We start from the raw sequence: 23,252 nt of genomic DNA on the forward strand, positions 1-23,252 counted from the left end.
TGTTAATTATAGAATTAAATCTATTAAAATAATAATAATAATAATAATAATAATAATTATTATTATTATTACTATTATTATGTTTTTAATAGTGTTAATTCAGTAATAACTTTTTATTTATTATTATTATTATTATTATTATTATTATTATTTCCATCAAATGAAAATAGAAGGGTTAAGAGTGTGGTTGACCAAACACACTTATTTAAATTTTTTCAATTTATGTATTCAATAAAATATAAAATTTTAGTTTAAGTTCGTATTTGTTTATATTCTATCTTTATTACTATATTACTTTGTTAATTGATGTTTGGCATATTACACTTTTTTATTAATTTCTCACCTTGGTTTTTTATCATAATAATTAATATAGCTTTTATTATTAGAAAAAGAAAATAAATAAATATTACTCTTCAATAATTTACATTGTATAACTGGCCCTTGAATTTAATAAAACAATAAATATTTTATTATATGTCAATAGAGAAAAAAGAAAGATATATTTAGCTTTTCAATGATTTAGACTGTGTAACAGGTATTTTAATTTATTAAAAAAAATACGTGAATAGTAAAACTGAAGAAGACAACATCACATAATTAAATTAATTTTTTAATTAAGAAAATACTTTTGTTAAAAATATTAAGAAAAAAAACAGTTTGCAGTAAAAAATGTAAAAGTTCAAGTGACATGTTTTTCCTTCCTAATATCTTTAAAATGAAGGAATGGGAATAATGAAGCCTTTCTCAAATTCATCTTTCGAGATTATTTCAAATCTCTTAAAGGAAACATTAAATAAGCCATCTTAGAACTGTTTATTGGCTTTTCACTAATTGGATTGTTTCAAATATTTTGTCTAAATATTATTATTACTAAGATACTACTTTTATACAATCTACAAAATCAAAATTGAAATTTATATAATCATATTATGAATGTATATAAGTCTGAGATTTAAGACCAAGGGCTCTCATGTGTCATGAGTACAAGTTTGAAATCAAGAATGATTGTGGAGTATATATAAAATAACAACAATATCTCATCGTTTTAGGAAAATTCTTGAAAATAACACTATAATATCAAGCAATTTGGAAGTAATTAAAATTGATATGATTGAAAAAATATATAATACCTTCAAGGTTGAAAAAAGAGATCCCAATTTTCAAACAAACAATCTTCCACTATTTGTTCTAAGTCGTTTGATCACACAAAAGTCAACAAACTCAATTTTTTTCACTAATGTAATATTGAGAACAATCCAAAGAGAATTAGAATGGGACCTAAACACTAATACCGTTAAAATGACCTAAACTAATCAGCATTTTCTTACTTCTACAATCCAATAACAAAACCTACAATAGCTAATTAACTATGCAACAAACTCCAAAATTAAATCTAGATATAAAAGCAACCGAACCTAAATGCTAAATGTCTGGAATATAGAAATGAGCCAAAGAATCCTAATTCTATGCATGATTTGAAAATTACAATGTCAATGCAATGAATATTACGTAACAAATTAAGGTGGAAATAGATTTTTAATAAAATTAGGGTTAATTTCTTCTTTTTAGCTAAATAAATTTGGTTTTTAAAGAATTATTTTTTTACCTTTAAAAAAATTAAGAAAATAAAAATAAAAATTTCATTTCACTTATATAGGTTTTATTTTCGAATATGATATGTTAACGATTTTTTTTAACATTTTTTATAATAGATTATGTGTCACTATTTTATTAGTTCGAATATTTAATGTAAAAAAGTGATAGTTGAGAAAAAATTGTTAAAAAAACATCTAAATTTTATTTTCATCTTTTTGTTATTTACTCCTTTTTCATTTTCTTCTTTTTTCAGTAATGTTCTTGGTCAAAGGAGTAGCTGGTCAACCATTGAGAAGCAGCATGAAACACTGTCGCTTGGGCTTTGAGATTTATTGGGACACTGTCGTTTTGGCTAGTCTGATTCCTTTGGGGGTCATGCTCAAGTGTTCATTTGCAAATTCGAAAACCCATGTGCTAGGGTTTCACGAGAACGAAAGAGGTAGAGAAAGTTCCATGGCTCGTGCGATTCTGGACCCAGAAGCTTAAAGACGAACAAGAGGCACGTGTAGGGTGATGAATCGGCAAAAAGAAAGAAGATGATTGGAGGGCTAATAGGCGTGGTTCGCAAACGGGAGAGAAAAAGCGTTGAATCGTGAAGAGCAAAAGCGTCGAAGGTTTTCCATTCCTTTTACCCCTTTCCGTTTTTCTTTGGTTCTGACCCTATAAAAGGGCTTGTAATAATTTTCTGAACGGTGGAATGGAATGTAGAGAGAGATGTACAGAGTTCGGTATTGTTGGGAGTAGAGTTAGTTTCAGTTTCTGACTTTTGGAGTTAGCATAGCTAGGGTTCGTCCGATTCAATTTCCTTTCGATTCGTCTTTCTCAGTTCCTAGTAGTTGTTTTAGCTTTTGGTAGTGTAGAAACATTATTCTTGGTTGTTGGATTTCGCTGAGGTGCTCGCAGGGTGACAGATCGTGAGATTTCTTTGCTATCACATTTTAATGAATTCTGAGTTTCCTTTTAGTGTTATTGTCCAATTTTACAATTCTGTTATTCGAATTCTTGCATGAGTTTATTTTTCTAGCACTTATATTCTTTGATTCTGGAATTTATTGTTAAAATTTGATGATTACTTTTGTTTCTTGTATCTTTAGTTTGGGTTTCTTACGTTGATTTTGTCCATTTCAGTTTCTTTTATGATTTTTGTCTGTGATGAATTAGGTTTTAGGATTGATTCATGGTTTCTGTCTTGTTGGTTTGAATTATACAGGATAATAATGGTGTTTGTAGAATAGGAAATTACTTTTACTTGTACTCATAATAGATATTAGTATTTGATGCTGGTTAAAAGCATTTGATGCTGGTTAAAAGCATAAATTTGAGTTGGATTTGCCTTGGTTTGTTGAATTAAGTGAGGATTACTAACTTTAAGTTCTGAAAATGAACTAAAAGACCCCAAAGTGGGCTTAATTCCACATAATGTCCTTCTGAATAGTAATCAAGACTCTTTGCACCAATCCTTTGTGAATCTGATTCAGATTTTTGTTTTTATCCTATAATTCTTTGTTTGTTCATTCATTTTAGGTGTTTTTGCTGAATTGATCTTAATTTTAGATTGTGATTCTTATATTTTCAACTTTTAGGTCCTGTTACTAGCTTATGCCCTAGTTGATGGTTACTAAGGTTCTTCCCACTGCAACAGTCCACAACAAAAGGGAGTATATGGGTCCAGCTATGTATATGGGTTTAGAAATATCAGTTCTTTCGCCTCTAACTTACCAATTTATATTGTGACTTAATTTTTACATTTTTTATATTTGAAGTTATGCAGCGGGGTATATAATAAAGGGAAGCTTCAAGACATAGTCAAACATAGATTAGGATAAAAGCAAAGCACCAATAATTGAACGAAATTTTTTCCTTTTGTCCGTTGGAAGAATTTGATCCGTGTATGAGCTATAATATATGCTTTTAATAAGTTCTGCTACTAGCTACCATTAATGTCTCTAAGTGTTTTTGTTCTCCGACACATGATGAATAAAAACTTTGTTCGGTGTGCATGGCTATCATCCATCATGATAGCATATATTGGAAGAGAGAGAGGGCTGAATAGAAAATGGAAAAGTAATGAAAAAAATTGTAGTGTGTGATTGTAAATAGAAAATACAGTTTGTACACTAAAAGGATTATGTGTTGCCTTTATGAATGTTACAGATTCTAGATTGCATAACCTGTCGAGGACATATTATACTCAGATTATATTGTCTGTAGTTGAAGCAAAGATGAGGATTATGATAAAGGGCGGTGTTTGGAAAAACACCGAAGATGAAATCCTGAAAGCGGCTGTTATGAAATATGGTAAGAATCAGTGGGCTCGAATCTCTTCGCTCCTTGTTCGCAAATCTGCCAAGCAATGCAAAGCTCGCTGGTACGAGTGGCTTGATCCCTCCATAAAGAAGGTACCTCTCATCTCAATTTCCTACTTCTTTTTGTATATTATATCCAAAGTTTAGGAGAAGTTTAATTCAAGTTTATCCTTTTTTGTTACTCTGTAAAAAATGGGTAGTGGTTGTAATATTTTGCTCAGTGGTATTACTCTTACACTTTTAAGCTTTCTTATATGATGTGAAACCTACATCCTACTAATTTTCCATTATGTTAGTTACAAGCTATTTTTAATTGATTTTTTCCATCTACAGCTTTTGTCTTCCACATTTTAGATTTTACTATCTGGCTTTTCGCTAATAAGGAGTGATTTTTTCAATTTGATGCTTTGTGTGTAGACTGAGTGGACTAGAGAAGAGGATGAGAAGTTACTTCATCTTGCTAAGCTCATGCCCACTCAGTGGAGAACAATTGCTCCAATTGTAGGTCGTACACCTTCTCAGTGTCTTGAGCGGTATGAGAAGCTCCTTGATGCAGCCTGTGTAAAAGATGAGAACTATGAGCCTGGTGATGATCCTCGAAAATTGCGTCCTGGGGAGATTGATCCAAACCCTGAGTCAAAACCTGCACGGCCTGATCCTGTTGATATGGATGAGGATGAAAAGGAGATGCTTTCTGAAGCACGAGCCCGATTAGCCAACACAAAGGGAAAGAAAGCAAAAAGGAAAGCTAGGGAGAAACAGCTTGAGGAAGCAAGGAGGCTTGCTTCCCTACAAAAGAAGAGGGAATTGAAGGCGGCTGGAATTGATATCAGGCAGCGAAAGAGAAAAAGGAAAGGAATAGACTACAATGCAGAAATTCCATTTGAGAAAAGGCCTCCTCCAGGATTTTTCGATGTTGCAGATGAAGATAGACCAGTGGAACAGCCCAAGTTCCCTACTACGATTGAAGAACTTGAGGGGAAAAGGAGGGTTGATATTGAGGCACAATTAAGAAAGCAGGACATTGCAAAAAATAAAATTGCACAAAGGCAAGATGCCCCATCTGCCATATTGCATGCCAACAAATTGAATGATCCAGAGACAGTAAGAAAGAGGTTAAAATTGATGCTTCCACCACCCCAGATATCTGATCAAGAATTGGATGAAATTGCTAAGTTGGGTTATGCTAGTGACCTTGCAGGGAGTCAGGAACTTACTGAAGGTAGTGGTGCTACACGTGCTCTTCTGGCTAATTATGCACAGACACCCGGTCAAGGAGTGACTCCTTTGCGAACCCCTCAGAGAACACCATCTGGTAAAGGAGATGCTATTATGATGGAAGCTGAAAATCTTGCCAGGTTGAGGGAGTCTCAAACACCATTGTTGGGAGGAGAGAATCCGGAGTTGCATCCTTCAGATTTTTCTGGTGTCACTCCTAAGAAAAAAGACATTCAGACTCCAAATCCAATGCTGACCCCATCTGCAACTCCTGGAGGTGCAGGTCTCACTCCAAGAATTGGTATGACACCAACAAGAGATGGCTTTTCTTTTAGCATGACACCAAAGGGGACTCCTTTGAGGGATGAACTACGTATTAATGAGGACATGAATATGCATGAAAGCACTAAACGTGAGCTGCAGAGACAGGCTGATATGAGAAGAAGTCTGCGTTCTGGTTTAGGAAGCCTTCCTCAGCCCAAGAATGAGTACCAAATAGTGATGGAACCAGTCACAGAAGATGCCGAAGAGCCTGAGGAGAAGATTGAAGAGGATATGTCTGACAGGATAGCTAGAGAAAAAGCAGAAGAAGAGGCAAGACAGCAGGCATTACTTAGAAAACGATCAAAGGTCCTTCAACGGGAACTTCCTAGGCCCCCTGCTGCTTCATTGGAGCTTATAAGAAATTCCTTAATTAGATCTGATGGGGACAAGAGTTCCTTTGTTCCACCAACCTCTATTGAGCAGGCTGATGAGATGATTAGAAAGGAGCTTCTAACTTTACTGGAGCATGACAATGCTAAGTATCCGCTTGATGATAAAGTGAATAAGGAGAAAAAGAAAGGAGTCAAGCGATCTGCAGATTTGTCTGCGGTCCCTGTGATAGAAGATTTTGAGGAAGATGAAATGAAAGATGTATGTCCTGACTTGTTTCTTTTTCCTTTCCCTTTTTGATGACATCTCATTTTCTTCTGTTGATGGGAAGTAACTTGCTCAACTTACACTCTTTATTACGCACAAGATTTGACTTCTGTGTTGAAAATTACCTCCTTTTTTATTAAGATTCAGTGACTATAATGACTTTATATTTTTATTACTCAATTTTTTAATTATGTTTCCCCTTCCATCATAAACCTCCCAAAATATTCCACTGACTAATGAAATAGAAATAATTTAGATCTGTCAATGTTCCATCACTTTTTTAATTTTCCATTTTGATCAATTCATATGTCTTAATTCTTCTTATTGTGATAGTTATCACTGAGTTGATAATTATTTAGAGGAAGGTATAGTAATTGAAAACATAATACTATGAAACCCCAGTGAATATTTTGAAACAAACAATTCCACACGATTGTTGTAATGTATTCTTTTTTTATTCTGTAATGTCATTGTATAAGAAAAGAGCTTGTGAATTGGATCTTAAATGTTCAGATTTTTGTTACAATCCTTCCTTTACTTAAGTTGGATTTAGTGCATTTTTATCTGAATTTTTGTTCATGTTTTCAGATATTGTCAGATCAGATTCATTGAGTCATATGTAATTGTCCAAGTTCTGCCCTTGCATTTTACCACAATTGGCACTGCAATAAAATTTATCATGTAATGCATATTGTGTTTTATTTTGATAAAGCATTGGCTATGTCTAATGAGCTGTAAATTTTCCTGCTCCTATATAATTATGATTATGATATCATTGGAAAAAGTATTTATTTGTCTTTCTGTTTATTTATGGTAGGCTGATAAGTTGATAAAGGAAGAAGTCCAATATCTTTGTGCCGCAATGGGACATGAAAATGAGCCCCTTGAAGAATTTATTGAAGCACATCGAACCTGCCTCAATGATCTTATGTACTTTCCTACCCGTAATGCATATGGTCTCTCCAGTGTTGCTGGGAACATGGAAAAACTAGCTGCTTTGCAAAATGAATTTGAGAATGTGAGAAAGAAATTGGATGATGATAAGGAGAAGATGGTACGGCTTGAGAAGAAGGTGACTGTTATCACACAAGGCTACGAGGTATGTGATGCTACATTTCTGTTTCTTGCTGAGCTGCTACATTAAACATGAAGTCTCGTGTTTTGCTTTCAAAGCTTGTATTAATTGTATCACTAATTTTTTAGAATCTTATTGGTTTTATTACCTCTGGAAAGTTAGTTTTTTGAATTTCTCATTTGTGTTTTGGCCATAAATAAGCCAAACTGAAAAGTGTTTCATAACGATAGTGGGAAATCAACTCGTTAGTGGAATACTCCTACGTTTCACAATGGTGGGAATTGAGAGAGAACACGAAGAAAGCAGGATTCTGTGCTTTGGTTTTTGCTATTGGACAAAATAAATGTTTTTTTTATATGTAATTCTAGATACACGTTACCTGAGTGTTTGCACATTCAATCTTGTATATATTTTAATTTGGCTATTGCATTTTCAGATGAGAGCAAAGAAAAGTATCTGGCCGCAAATTGAGGCCACTTTCAAGCATATGGATATAGCTGCAACCGAGTTAGAATGCTTTAAAGCTTTGCAAAATCAGGAGCAGTTAGCAGCATCCCACAGGATAAACAATTTGTGGAGTGAAGTACAGAAGCAAAAGGAACTTGAAAAAACTTTGCAAAACAGGTACGGGAGTCTAATTGAAGAGCTGGAGAAGATGCAAAATATCATAAACCAATGCAGATTAAAGGCAGAGCAGCAAAAAGAAATTGAAGCAAACAATGCTCATGCTGAGACTAATGAGACCAAAGTCGATGAAACTGATGTGCAGGATACAGGGAGTATTGTACCTCACTCAGCAGAGGATGGAAATGCTCAAGCAAAAACAGTCGAGTCATCACATGATGGAACTTCTGACCAGCAAGTTGGGATTATGCAAGACCAGTCGACTTCTAGCCCCAGCCATGACATGAATGTGGATTCTGATAACATGCATACAATACATGACAGTGATGCTAAATTAGCAAATGCTTCACCAGCTGCTGAGAATGTTGTTGAAAAAGTGGAAGGTAGTAGCCCTACTGATGGTTATACTGAGAATGGGGAGAACGTGTCAGAAATGGGTGCTTCAATGGAAATAAATAGCCCCAATCAAGATGTAGTTGCGAATGCTGTAACCACAGGTGAGAGCAGCATGGAAGAAACCAATGCTGTCACGGAGGAGGCAAATTAGGCTGGACACTTTGTAGCTGTTCTGAAAGTTAAGAGGGAGAGACATTAGGATGGGTAGTTTTTCGGTTCAGATTTCAGTGGATGTTTAACTGAATAGATTGCATGGAGAGTGAGTCTTGCTACTTTTTTTGAAGGCATATGAAGATATCCATTCCTAGTTGAAGTTTGGAACATGTTATGATTCTGACATAAAGCTATGAGCATTGAGATATTTGCTCTCCCTTTTTTTTGTTCTTTCAATAGTTGTCCCCTTTTTAGTGGATGTCGGCACTTTTATAAGAATGTTAAAGGATTTTATATCAATTAATTAGACCTTAGAGCTAGTTCCTATTGGAACCTGTGTACTGTTAAATTATTCATGGGTATCTGTAGGCAAAAATAATCATATATAATGTTTAAAATATGAATTGAAATGTTTATGGTATAAGCACTAAAATGATGTTAGGAACCTATAGATCCTACATACTCTTTTCCTTTCTGCCTATCAAAGGTAAATTTATCAGTTCCACTAGCCCTTTCCTTTCCCTGTATTTCCTCCCCTTTTTACTAACAACATTGATATCCTTTACCAACACCATTTTCCATTGATACAACCTCTTCTTGATAGTACAATTCCTCCCAGATTGTTTTTTCTTTGAATATAACATGAGTAGTATAGATTTACAATTACCATAGTGTTTGCAACCTTTCCATATAGCCACTATTTCTACAACGATGTTCAACCAAACACCATTTTCTTCCAAGCATGTAACATATTCCTTTCCACAACTTCTAATCTAGTTTCTTATATGCAAAAAATCAATATTCTCACCTACCTCCTCTTGGTTCTCCTTTCTAACCCTCTAATATTATAGTCTAGAGGTTAAAAGTAGTAATTTTTCAAATTTAAAAGATTAAAAAATTGCAAACTAAAATAAAGCTAATTTATTTTATATATGATTCTGAAGATGATTATCACATTAAACACAACATATGTGATAAAAATATGGACTTAGGCTTACATAATAATATAGTCCGTGTATTTGTTGTTTTTATTTAGTTTGTTTGTTTGCTTTAATTAAGTTCTATTTTATGTTAAATTGATTTAATTTGATCATTTGCATGATATTTATATAAAAGACGTTAACAAAATCATTGTAGTGTTTTTTTAACTTTTTTGTACTTTTTTTAACAATAAGATTTTTTCTTCATTCTTGAATTCTATTAGAGATGATTCTTTCATAGATATTTTGCTAATCCGTCTCTATATAAGGAATTTCTATGGAAGGTATGACAGAATAATTAATAACTAATTAACATTCTTGTAGTGACATGTAAAGAACTTTAATTTATAAATTTAACTAAATTATATTTAATTTTGTAATTATAATAATATATCTGTATGAAATTTTAGATATTATTTATAGTTAACTACACAAAAAAATATTTAGCAATACATGTTAAACAATATTTTTTATTATATTGTATAATAAAAGTTTAATATACACACAAAATATAACATAATAATATCTATAATAACTATATAATTAATATTAAAATGACATAATGGATAAAAATATTATGTAGTCAGAAGTTGAATTACGATATTTTGTTTGTCACGTTACTTGGATTATTTTTATATATACCCACAGACTAACTTCTTTTAAGAATATATTTTATCTCTGAGAGTGATTTCTTTCTACACGTGTAAAATTATTCTCAATTTATACGATAAAAGAAATGAATTTTCTCTATGTTAGTTCATTAATGAAATTGTTTTTTTTTATAAAAAGAAAACTAAAAAGACTTCGAATTTCCTTTTCATTATTTCTTTTGCTCTTAAGTAAAGAATAGTTTTATTTTCTTCCCAATACTTCCAATTTGCTTAGAAGAAAATTTGGCCATTTGTGTTATGCAGACTGACTTTGGCTTCCCGTGATCTTTAGGAACCCTATTGAAGACTTTTTTTTTTCTTCAAGAAAAGGGAATGATAGGCATTGCAATCACTGTCAAAACTATATACTTCCAATAAAAAAATAACATAGAAGCGTATCAACATCAATATTCGAATAAACTGTCTGATATAAAAAACTAAAACAGATTTTAAAGATACTTTATTCTTAATAATCATTAAAAAACAATAGGATATCCATAATTATTTTTTCATGAGAAATTAAACATTATATATAAACATTCAATTAGATGAATGACCACAAAACTTTTATTTTATTCTAACAGATTCATCAAATAAATAACCATTATTAATATAAAATTTATTATTATAATAAATTTATCAAATAATAATTATTATAAAAATATTTTTCTTATCAACTTAACTATTTCCTTTGTAAATGTACTTACTACAATTAGATATTACTGTTGAAAAAGATATTTTGATATTATAATTAAAGAATACAATTCCATTATATTTCCTCAAATTATCTGATGGGATGATTATGAGTTGAAATATTCCAAAGGTCTATATATATGTATATTTAACCGATATAAACGCTTGATTATTGTTTTATTATGATTTTATTTATTGGTGTTTTTATAATTATTAAGTGATGTGTGTTCCTACTTCTATAAATAATTCAGATGATTTAATCTCTAAAGGAAAAGAAAGAATATAATGGCTAAGTCCAGTTGTTGCAGTTGTTTAAATTCCATGTTCTTGATTTCTTCCATTCTATTTAGTTCTTACTTGATTTGGTGTGAGGCAGAAGGCAATCCGGCAGTAGTGAATGGATTATCATATTCCTCCTATTCCGAAAGCTGTCCCAAGCTTGAAAGCATTGTCATAAAGCATCTCAGAAATGTGTTCAAGCAAGCTCATTGGCAAGCTCCAGCCTTACTCGTCATTTTCTTCCATGATTGTTTTGTTCAGGTGACTTCTGTTTAGGGTTTAGGCTTCTTACCCTTTTATCATCCTTAACCTTCTAAAACACATCATTTCATTCTATATATATATATATATATATATATATATATATATATATATATATATATATATATATATATATATATATATATATATATATATATGGAGTTTGCTTACGTGCGTGCGTACGCCTGTTTTTAGTTGATACATTTTAGCAATGTGTAGATTATGGATTCTAAGTTTTAAGGTTAAAGGTATTTTAATAATTTTCATTCTCAAAACTAACAAAAAGAAACCCCCAACCCTTACTCACCTCCCTCATTCCTCTCAGCCCTCTTTCTTTAAAATATATCAACTAAAAACAGACGTACCCACGTTAGCAAACCCATATATATATATATATATATATATATATATATATATATATATATATATATATATATATATATAATATTAGAGTTAGAGTTAGAGTTTATTATAGCTAAATTTGTTATTTGTTGGGTCTTTTTATTTTACGTGTTATCAAATCATCTATTAATATATACTTTACATTGAGTATATATAAAATTAATTTAGTAATTTTAGTTTAAAAAGTTAATTTTGTGAGATTAAATTAGGATTAACATTTATTTAAACTAAATCAATTTTTTTTTTCAAACATTTTTTATATTCCAAGAATGATTAAAATTTGTTGATATTTGAAGGGATGTGATGGATCTTTGCTACTGGATGGTAATCCAGGTGAAAGGGATCATCCACTGAATAGAGGCATAAGCTCTAAGGCTGTGCAGACCATTGATGAACTAAGAGAAGTTGTTCACAACCTGTGTGGAAGGATAGTTTCATGTGCAGATATCACTGTCTTGGCAGCTCGTGATGCTGTTTTTCTTGTAATCTCATCATCTCTATTAATTAGTTACTTTTTTTATACCCTTTTTCTTTCCATGATAAAAAAATATGCTACCTTATGATATATTTAGAATTACCCTAAATTTTAATTGCCTCAAATAATATAAGTTCTAGATTGCTTTCAATTTATATTCTTATATTCTTAATAATTTTCAATTGGTTTCTAATGACCCTATATGGACTTTTACTATTTCCTTTCTTTATTTTTTTCTCTTTCTATATAATATTGAAATGGACTTTTTTTACATGACTTCCTATCAATATGAACACTTTTGCCATTCTACTTTTAGTATCTTTAGAAGAGTTTTCTAATAATAAATTTTTAAAAGAAAAGTAAGAAAAAACTTAAAATTAACTTTCTTTATAAATTACAACTATTTTAGAAATATACAATAAAAATATTTACATCACTTATAATTGTCAATACAAAATAATACGATTCCACTTCAACTTAAAATAATTTTCTTACGATTATTTACCTTCATCATTTTTACTTTTAAGGAAAAACTTTCAAACTCTTATATTTAAGTTTTTAAAAACTCATATTTAAATTTTTAATATAAACTATTATTAAAAAATAAATTTTAAGTATAATTTAATCAGTAATTTGTAAGATACTTTTTGTATCAATTTATACATTATATATTATTTTATATATGGTTGATACGATACTTTCAATAATTATTTTATAATTTATTTATAAAAGAATATATATTTTTTTTATTTTTTATATTTAGTAGTCTTACAGAAGAATTCATCTAATCATGTTCGAATTTTTTTACAGCCTGGAGGTCCCTATTTCAATGTGCCACTTGGAAGACAAGACAGTCTAAACTTCAGCATTGAAGAAACAAACAATCTTCCATTACCCTACAACATCACCGATGTCACACTCAAAACATTTGAGTCCAAAAACTTGGATGTTACAGATGTGGTTGCCTTATCAGGTGCACACTATTGGTCGTGCCCACTGTCATACATTCTACAACAGGGTTTCTCCTCAAGATCCACCATGGACAAAACCTTAGCTAAACTCCTTAATTCTACTTGCCCTACCACATACTCACATAACACTTTTCGTTTGGACTTCAGAACCCCCAAAACCTTCGATAACAAATACTACATTAACTTGATGAATCACCAAGGTTTGTTCACTTCCGACCAAGACTTGTTCAAAGACAAGAGGACAAAAGGGTTGGTAGAGGCCTTTGCACTTAATCAAACCTTCTTCTTCCACAAATTCATTCATGCTTTTGTAAAGATGAGCCAATTGGATGTGTTGACTCAAAATTATGCTTTTGTAAAGATGAGCCAATTGGATGTGTTGACTCAAAATCAAGGTGAAATTCGTGCGAAATGTAATCTGATAAATGATGAGAGATCTATGGTGAAGTCTATTGTGGATGAGATTGTACAATTACCCAATTGATTTTATGTTCGTTCCATAGTTTGTTATATATTAGTGTTGTTGTTTGCTTATTGTGTCGGTTATAGGGCTGAGTCATTAAGTACCTTCACAATTTGTCCTTCTTCGCCGTCTAGTCTTGCTCCTTGGGTCTCTTGTCACCTAGTTCGGCTGGGGTGTACCTGTTAAAGATACTCCGATGCCAAAGTCAGTAATTGAACCTTTCGGTTATCTAATACGACAATAACAGTAATAAATGCACATTAATTGCCTCTACCTACCTTTTACCTTTGACTTATATTTATAGTTTTTGGGCATGGGCTTAGGATTGACGATATTTTAATCTGGGCCCAATCCCGATCCAATACCCTTAAACATGATTTACCTTAATCTCCTTAACATTAATCATTTGGGCTTAGGAAGCCGGTCGCCCGGCCGACCACTTTGTCTTCCTTATTGGCCGTCAGGTCATGTGGAGTTTGTGAGCTGTGACGACCGTCCGATCATATGGTACATTAGGCCCCTCAAGCCCTAGTCAACAAAGGTGACGTTGGGTTTTAATAGCCGTCAGGTGTTTCTCGGAGGTCGAACGTTCCTATTGGTTTTGAAAATGGTGTTTGGGCGGGAGAACACGTGTCACAAGTGCACGCGAACACCTTCTTAGGTAGTGGGAACGTCGCTTGATCTAGACCGTTGATCATGGTTGATCTTAACGGCTGTGGTGAAGCGACGATTTTCGAAAATTTGTCTATAAATAGGGATGCCATGGATTGTCATTTTCACTCTTCATTCTTCCTTTCTCCCAACTGTTCGGTGTATTCTTTTTCCAAGGTAACTTAATAATGTCTGCAGTTAGTATTTCTTCGTCTGAGGAGTCGGCGGGCCAAGGTGGCAAGGGTGGGGTAGGTGGCGACGCTCGGTCTTCTACCTCAGTGTCGTCTTCTTTCCTCGAGAAGTCTGAGAGGGAAGTAGATTCAAGACCAGAGTCATCATTCTACGGGGGAGAGAGGTTCATAAATGGAATGTCCCTCTTTCTACTGAAGGGCGACGTTCGTATTGACCAGTGGTTGGCCACGCACCAAAGGGTATGGATGGGCTTCCCACGACGTTGGTACCTTTCGATCTGACTACAGTACTCGGGAGGAGCTTCAGTGGTGGGCCGACCGGTCACATATAGTATGCGACATGGAGGACGCTCGCTTGATCCGCCTTGGGGGTGAGTCATCGGAACGAGCGAGTCTTTCAGGGAAAAAGAACCAGTGAAGAAGATTTCTTCTCTGTGTACACCTACATGTTTAATCGGCTGTTCCTCCGGGTGCCGTTCACAACTTTCCAAGCGGTCGTCCTCCGTGACTTAAACGTTGCCCCCTATCAACTTCATCCAATGGCTGGGCAGCCATTCAAGCCTTTGTAATGATCTGTGCCGCTATGGAAATTACTCCGTTCGTGGCGATTTTCATTCATTATTTCAATGTCCAATCATTAATGAGACGAAGATGAGTGCGCTTTCTGCTGTCCATAGACGAACCCTGCTCAAATCGTATAGTGAATCATTCAAGAATTTTAAGACACGATATTTTAAAGTAATAATAAGAGACGCCGGTCAGTCCGAATTCCATGACGAAGCGGGTCTCCCTTGGTTCCCATTTTATTGGACAAGGGACCCTCGAAAAATAAACTCATGGGCAGTGGGTCGCATGACCCGACAAGAGCTGGAGGCCGTGAGAATCATCAATACCCTACCTGTCACCTTAGTGCCCGTGACTTTGTTGAGTGTCTTGGTCATGAGGATTTTGACCAGATGGCGTTCGGTATGGTGTTCGGTCTTGTTGTTTAACTTAGCTAAATTTTTGTTTTCTTTTCAAGCTACATGTCTCTACCGGTGCCACACAAAACTAGTTTCAGTTCCTCCCACAAATGTCAGGGGGAGAGCAGTTCCAAGGCTCGAGATCCCCGAACGGCTTCATTAAGTCACGTGTCCGCGTTTATCAAGATCCGTTCGGTGGTTCTCTTTACCGAACAAGCGACGGTGGCTATTGCACAACCTACTATGGTAGTTGACCTGGAGCCTTGTACTAGGACCGCTCCGACCGCCATGGCCGTTCCTTCCAAGAGGAACTATCGAGAGGGAAGCTCGCTGCACCCCATTCCCGCTAGTGTTTTCGATCCGAAGTTTCATGTGAGCTCTCACATGAATTTCCTCTCAGCGTGCTGTTGACAAGTTTATGAACATCGAAAAATGGCGCCAAAAACTTGTTTAACCCTCGACAAGTGTGACCGAATCGGATCAAGTAATAAACTCGGTAAGACCAAGTATCGTTTCCCAAGAGACTCAAGGCCTAGACACTTATGTGATTAATTAATTAATTAAGACTTGAGAACAAAATGTTATAGGTTTTAAATGCAAAAGACTGAAAAGTAAATATGGATGCATATGATGATCAATGGCAAGGAGAAACAAAAGCGTGAGTTGAATTATATGGATGAATATGTTGTTGGGGTTTATCAAGTTAATCTTTTCCACTCTCTTGTATTTAGGAATTCATCAATCTTTTCATTAATGTTAATGCTACTTTCTAAATTACTTTAAACCCGATCTCTCGGCGAATAAAGCTTAATCATAATCACTAGTTTACAATCTCTTGTCTCCCTAGCAATTAATCATGCATTATAGTGAACAAAAGCTTAAAGACAACCAACTATCATACTCCTATCTCTAGGTTGGTAATATACTGTTGGGAGAGATTCCCTAGATCTAGACTTCCTCGTACGTCTCAATATCGACAAAATCAATAATCATGACATCGAATGAGTTAAACTATGTATGCTTTGAGCAAAGAAGAAAAACCCTAACTATTAATGAAAGAAAGCATGTATCATATAAATGATCTTGAAGAACAAATTCCATACAAGAGAGTTTCTAAAGATTTACATTGATTCCCTAACAACAAAATAAGCTTAGTTCACCATATTCATGGTGAAACTAGATGAAATACAATGGAAGAATGAAAGATAAAACTCGAGAAAGCTGAGAAAGGAGCCTTAGCATCCAAAATCCTCCTCCAAGAGGGGTGAAAAGAGAGTGATTGTGCTTCGTCCTAGCCAAAGATACTAACCCTAGGACTAGAGCTGTCAATATATTTTTTAGCCCCAAGGCCAGCCCTGGCCTTTCCTATCATTTAGCCCATTTTTTTGACCCATGTATCAGGGGGCTTTTCTAAAGCCCCTGATCCCAAAAGCCCCATAAAATGGGGTTATGATTAAATTAGGGTCGGGTTAGCCCCGTAGCCCCAACAACGTATTTTTTCTTTTGACCCTGAATTATTCTCTGTTCAAACACTTGCTTAAGAGCTAGCAACCGCAACATAGGTAGACAACAGTACAAAGTCGACAGAAGACTGCGACGCATAGTGGACGACAACACAAAGTAGAGTCAACAACAGCTCTTGACGACAACGGTGGTACAGACGACGAAGAAGAATCAAGGTTAGCTTCTTTCAAATACTTTCGTGTTTTTTCTAAAGATTGTTGTGTCCCATTTCATCAATGATTCATAAGCTACCAAATCACTTTTGGAGACCCTTACAGATTCCTTTTCTGAGAATTTCATTTTCCCTTTTTTTATCTAAGCAAGTAACAAAATTGTATGTATAGATATATAAATATATAGTCTCTCCCATCAAAGTGCTAATTGTTGATTATGTTTTGAGAATTTTCAAACAAATGGTGTCAGAAATTGTGGCTTTTAAATAAAAATTGTTAACTGGTTCCCATAAAGTTTTCTTGGATATTGATTTTGTTTGATAACAGAAAATGCTAAGACAAAGGTCAAGGGTTTAATTTTTTTTTGTTGAAGGAAAATATGTAAAAATTTGTTTGTATGCGTAGCATTCTTCATTTGCAACTTTGGTGCATGGATATTAGGAAACCAAGTGTCATACAAAATGGACCCACCATTATCTCAGTTGCCCCTTTAGGATTTTGGTGAAAAAAAATTTCTTCTCAGCTCCCTTCTTTGAGAGGCAGGAATTCAATGTAGTGGATCATAAAATGTATAAATATAATCTCTTAAATGTTCTTATTAATCCTTGTCAGTAAATTGTGTTTGATATGTTATGAGTGTGAAGTGATAAACACTTTTGATATCTTAGGACGGTAATATCTTAGATGATATCCAAATATCATTTTCAGATGGAAAAAAACCAGATTGTGTAATGATATTTACATAACTTTATGAGGGGGTGAGTAGTGGTTAACCTTGAAATTGGCTAGAGAATATAGGTTAAAATGAAAAGTTGATGTGTCATTTTCATTAGGGAAGAGTTATATGACACTACATTATAACCATTTGAGTGAACACTGCATTATAACTTATAATTTATAACATTGACCGGTCTCTTTATTCCATGATATGCATCATATAGATATAGTATTTTCCTTTTTAAGAAGATAACTTTCACAAGAAAACAAATTTAAGCTTCAAGAAGAAGTATTCTTTTTATTCAATGTAACTTTTATCATTTCTCAATTTCAAATTCAATAAATTTAGTAATTTTTTCCTTCATGTTATTATATTGTTAATTTTCTATTGTTCTCCTTTGGTTGGTTTTGTTTTTTAAATATTGTGTTTGTTGATTACCTATAAGTTTTAAACGCGGACAACCAATACACTGCTTGTTTTATTAACAGGTATTGCACATTTGATTGCTACTCCACGTGATAAAAACATAACGGGTAAATGTTACTAATGATCCATTTTGTTTTATCTGCCTTTTGTTTTATTTTTGTTTTTTTGTTTTATTGAACTCCTACAGTCTACATTCTGAGTATTGAATGGGTGGGATCCTCTTTTTTTCTTATTAAGATAACATTCTTTTTTTGTTTGAATTTTCATATTAGGTATTATGCTTTATGTTGTTGTCTTTTCATATATGGATAAATAATTTTAATATCATACTTTAATATGTTGTTGTCTTTTCATATTATGCTTTATGTTGTTAGCTATAATGATATTAATAGTGATTTTGTGACCTTTAAACTTAGTTGGTTCATATTTAATAACAGGATTTGGATCTATTTTGGGATCTTTTGTCTTCCCCTTTTTCTGCCTTAAATTTGCCTCTTAAATATGGACCACTTTAAGAGTAACCCTGTAACTTTGGTTGATGATCTTGCATCTGAAACTCCTGGTCCATCTGGAAGTGCTACCACAAATAAAAAAGAAGTTTCAAATATTTGGAATTTTTTCACAAAAATAGGAAAAGATGAGGATGGCATTGAAAAGGCTGCATGTAAGTATTGTGGAAATAACTACAAAGTTGGAAAACACCCTGTTACTAAAAATAATTATGGAACTTCACATTTAAGTCGACATGTCAATGCGTGTAGAAGTATTGCAAACTTAGATACGAATATGAATCTTTACCAAGAAGGAAAGTTTGGGACACGAAAAATCAATCAAAAGATTCATCGTAAGTTACTTGCAAGAGCCATAATTAAACATAGTCTCCCTTATAACTTTGTTGAATATGAAGGAATCAGGGAGTGGATAAAATACATTAATCCGAATGTTGACATGAAATGTAGGAACACTACTGTATCAGATGTTGAAAAGGAATACACTGAACAAAAGGATAAAGTTAAGCAAATCATGTCTAAGATTCCTAATAGAATTTGTTTAATCTCTGATGTTTGGACTGCAGTTACTTCTGAGGGATATATTTGCCTAACTGCACACTTTGTTGATGAAAACTGGAAATTGACAAGTAAGATTCTTAACTTCTGTCGAATGAAACCACCACATACAGGTGTTGAACTAGAAAGTGTTGTGTTTGATTGCCTAAAGCAATGGGGTATTGATAAGAAAATTTTCTCAATTACCCTGGACAATGCTTCTGCCAATAATAATTTGCAAGACATTTTAAAAAGCCATCTTTGTGTTCATAGAAATTTATTATGTGATGGTGAATTTTTCCATGTACGATGTTGTGCTCACACTCTTAATTTGATAGTTCAAGATGGTTTAAAGGTGATTGACAGAGCACTCCATAGTATTAGAGAGAGTATTAAGTATGTTAAATCATCAGATGGAAGAACTCTCAAATTCAAAGAATGTGTTAGTGATGTTGGCATAAATATGAGTATGGGTTTGAGATTAGATGTGACTACAAGATGGAATTCAACCTATTTAATGCTGGAAAGTGCAATCAAATATAAGAAAGCTTTTGAAATTCTCAAAGTGGTTGGTAGAAATTATAAAAATTGTCCATCTTTTGAGGAATGGAATAGGGGGGAGAAAATATGTCAATTCTTAGAACCATTTTATGAGATTACAAACATGATGTCTGGTTCATCTTACCCCACTTCAAACTTGTATTTTATGCAAATTTGGAAAATTCAGCTTATCATTGAAGAGAATTTGTTGAATGAAGATCTCACCTTAAAGGATATGGCTTGGAATATGAAAGAAAAGTTTCAAAAGTATTGGAAGGAGTATAGTATTGGGTTATCTTTTGGAGCTATTCTTGACCCACGACTAAAAGTTGATTTTATAACATATTGTTATAAAAAATTGGATCCTCTAACCTATGTAGAGAAAACAAAGAAAGTGTTAGAGAAGTTCAAGAGGTTATTTAAAGAATATGTAAAGAATTTTTCTATCCCTGGTGTTTCGCTTTCTCAATCACCTACTGAATCCATCTTGATGTCTCAATCCAATACTGAAGGGAAAAAGTTTAAGAGATCAAGGATTATTTCGGTAAGCATTTTATGTCTAGTGTTCATTTTTTTTTCCAGTTTTTCTAGTTTCGTTTTGATAATTAATATGTAATGCATTGTAGGATTTTAAAATGTATCAAAATGAATCAAAATCTATTGTTGGAAAGAACGAGATAGATGTTTATTTAGATGAACCAACAATAGATGATGATGAAGACAGTGAAGATTTTGATGTGCTCAAATATTGGAAGACTAATGAGAAAAAATTTGCCATATTGTCTATACTGGCTCGAGATGTATTTAGTATTCCCATTACTACAGTGGCATCAGAGTAAGCTTTTAGCAAAGGTGGGCGTGTACTTTCAAAATATAGAAGCTCCATTCTTCCTGAGCATGTGCAAATGTTGATTTGTACTCAAAATTGGCTATATGGATTTTCTGATAATCCTAGCGGTGAGTGTATATGTTATTATTTTTAAAATTACTTTATATTAAAATGATTAATTATATAGACTAGTTGTTTGATTGTATTTCAATTGCTTGTGATAGATGAAATTGTTGAAGATATTTTTGGTCATGAGAGAATTGATGAGTCTAACCTTTTAGAAGATGTTGAAAGTCTTCAACATTGAATAAAGGATGTTTCATTTGACTTTGTCTCAGGTACTTCCCTTTCACTCATTTCCTTTTCTCCATGTTGTCACTGATTTGGGCTTTCCAAAAATCAATGAGTCACTCTATGATTAACTGCGTTTGATTGTTTTTGAAGTGAGAATGGTTTGTGAGGGTTTTGGTTCCTCCTGAAATTCTCTTGCTGTAATGATTTATCTATGCAAATATTTATATTTTATGATGCCCTCATAAAAATATCCAAAGAAGTTGAAAATGCAAAAGAATAAAATTGAAAGTTGGTATAGGGGAAGAGATTAAATGCTCTAAGATATCCCCGCATTTGGTGTAGGATTCAACTTCTATGGATAATGCAAATATTTATATTTTATGACTGCTGGAAGTTCATTTTAAGCTAATCTTGATTTAATATTGCATTATTCTAAAGCTGGAGATGGCTTTTAAAGGAGAGTTTGAAGAAGCCTCAAAAACTTCAAACATCAAGTTCTGTTGCTTGTTGGTTTACCATTTACTTGCATGGATGTGAATATATGTGGTGTTACAGCGCACATACTTCTTAATGGGACTTTATTGATTGAGTTTCTATTAGTTGTTTTCACTAAACTACAATTCATCTATTAATTTTTAATATTGCTCTGTCCTAACAGACAGTATGTTTCAAAATATACCAACACATTCTCACATGGGTAGAAGAGCAAACTTATTGGATAACTTTTCAGTTTCTCAATTTGGGATTTGAACTGGAACTCTACTATGTTCATGATTATTGCATGGTATACTGGTATACTTATGTTGTGTTGATAAAGCTTGCGGAGAAGAGACATCTCTAGATGTCAATGAGCAATGACTCTGGTGTTGTCTTCTACTGAATCTGACAAATGGAACATTGTTTATTTTTATCTTAGTAGTAATTGATGGATGAAACATGGTGATGTTTTTCTCTTGGTACTAACTGGCTGCTCCATGATATCCATGTACCAAGAAAGGATGCAGGATTGATTTGACTAGATTTTTTATTCTTTGGTGCCTGCATAATGCCTTGTGTGAGTGATCTGTTTGGTATAATTTGATATGATGATTTTATATTTTTGTACATAAATTTTTGTAAAAAAAGGCCCATGGGCTGGCCCATACCCATAGGACTTTGGGGGCTTTTAGCCCTGGGGGCTTTTTCAATAAATGATTTTTTTTGGCCCTGTGGGCTTTTTTGGCCCCAACCCACATGGGCTAGGGCTAAATCTTGTTAATGGGGCTGACTTGACAGTTCTACCTAGGACGTCTTAAAACTTATATACTATTGTAAAAAACAAAAAAGTAGGCCCAACCCAAAACAATGCCGCTCAGCGGTAAACTGCCCCTCAGCGGTATCAGTGCATCACGATTCTTCCCCTCAGCTTCTTTGTTGCCCCTCAGCGGTAGTAACGTGTATTCAGAAATGCCGCTCAGCGGTAAAATGACGCTGAGCGTTACTTGCGACTTCACTTCTTTTGCACTGTTTGTGTCCTTTTCTGATTCCATCTCTATCCCTTTTCACTTCTTTCATCAATTTCATCTAAAAACCTGCAAAAATAAGAGAATCAAGCATAAAACCTGTCCAACTCTATTATTTCCAATAATTCAACAAAATCATGACTTCAAGCTAATTTCTAAGGCATAAAGGTTGTAATTGAAGTCAATCTTAAGTATAAAAATAACAGTTTTTCAATTGTTATCACTTGCTGTCGTTGAGCCGATGTTCGAGGAGGACCTGATCGACGCCGCACTAGAGCTAACCGCCCAAGGGGCGATGTTGACTTGGTGCGCTTGCGAGCTTGCCAATCGCAGGGGAGCCCACGAGCTATTGATAACAGTTGAAAAACTGTTATTTCTATTCTTAAAATTGACCTCAATTACAACCTTTATGCTTTAGAAATTAGCTTGAACTCATGATTTTCTTGAAATATTGAAAATAATAGAGTTGGACAGGTTTTATGCTTGATTCTCTTGTTTTTGCAGATTTTTAGATGGAATTGATGAAAGAAGTCAAAAGGGATAGAGAAGGAATCAGAAAAGGACACAAACAGTGCAAAAAGAAGTGACAGCCGCAAACACCGCTCAGGGGAATTTTCCCCCTAAGCGGCATTATTTTGGGGTTGGACCTATTTTTCTGTATTTTTTAGAAAAGTATATAAGCTTTAGGACGACCTAGGGTTTGTATCTTTGGCTGGAGAGTACGCACAACACACTCTTTCCACCCCTTTGGAGGAAGATTTGGATGCTAAGGCTTCCTACTCAACTTTCTAGGGTTTATTCTTTCATTCTTTCATTATTGTTCATCTAGTTTCACCATGAATATGGTGAATTAAACCTTTTATGGTTGTTGGGGAATCAATGTAATCTTGTGCTTCAGAATCTGGGGAAATTCTCCCAACAGCAGTATAAACCTAGACATAGGAGTATGATGGT

At 33.7% G+C, this 23,252-nt stretch overlaps 1 protein-coding gene and 1 pseudogene across 4 annotated transcripts; both read left to right on the forward strand.

The window, feature by feature from the left end:
- The first annotated feature begins 1,904 nt into the window (after positions 1-1,904).
- Positions 1,905-8,609, forward strand: LOC148199344 (cell division cycle 5-like protein). 4 transcript variants are annotated; one of them, XM_088112322.1, is made up of 5 exons: positions 1,905-2,210; positions 3,808-3,995; positions 4,320-6,035; positions 6,859-7,140; positions 7,553-8,609. In XM_088112322.1, exons 2-5 carry the CDS (start codon positions 3,819-3,821, stop codon positions 8,285-8,287), a joined length of 2,910 nt encoding a protein of 969 aa, XP_087968448.1. In that variant the 5' UTR covers positions 1,905-2,210; positions 3,808-3,818; the 3' UTR covers positions 8,288-8,609. The 4 variants fall into 4 exon arrangements, with proteins under 4 accessions (XP_087968448.1, XP_087968445.1, XP_087968446.1 ...); XM_088112319.1 differs by having other exon boundaries at positions 1,906-2,510; positions 3,180-3,995; XM_088112320.1 differs by having other exon boundaries at positions 1,906-2,210; positions 3,180-3,995.
- Positions 8,610-10,897: 2,288 nt separating this feature from the next.
- LOC124821837 (peroxidase 12-like) lies at positions 10,898-13,484 on the forward strand (annotated as a pseudogene).
- Positions 13,485-23,252: the final 9,768 nt, after the last annotated feature.

Source organism: Vigna umbellata, chromosome 4, assembly GCF_029865625.1.
Source record: "Vigna umbellata cultivar VRB3 chromosome 4, Vumbellata_1.0, whole genome shotgun sequence".
NCBI classification, from domain to species: domain Eukaryota; kingdom Viridiplantae; phylum Streptophyta; class Magnoliopsida; order Fabales; family Fabaceae; genus Vigna; species Vigna umbellata.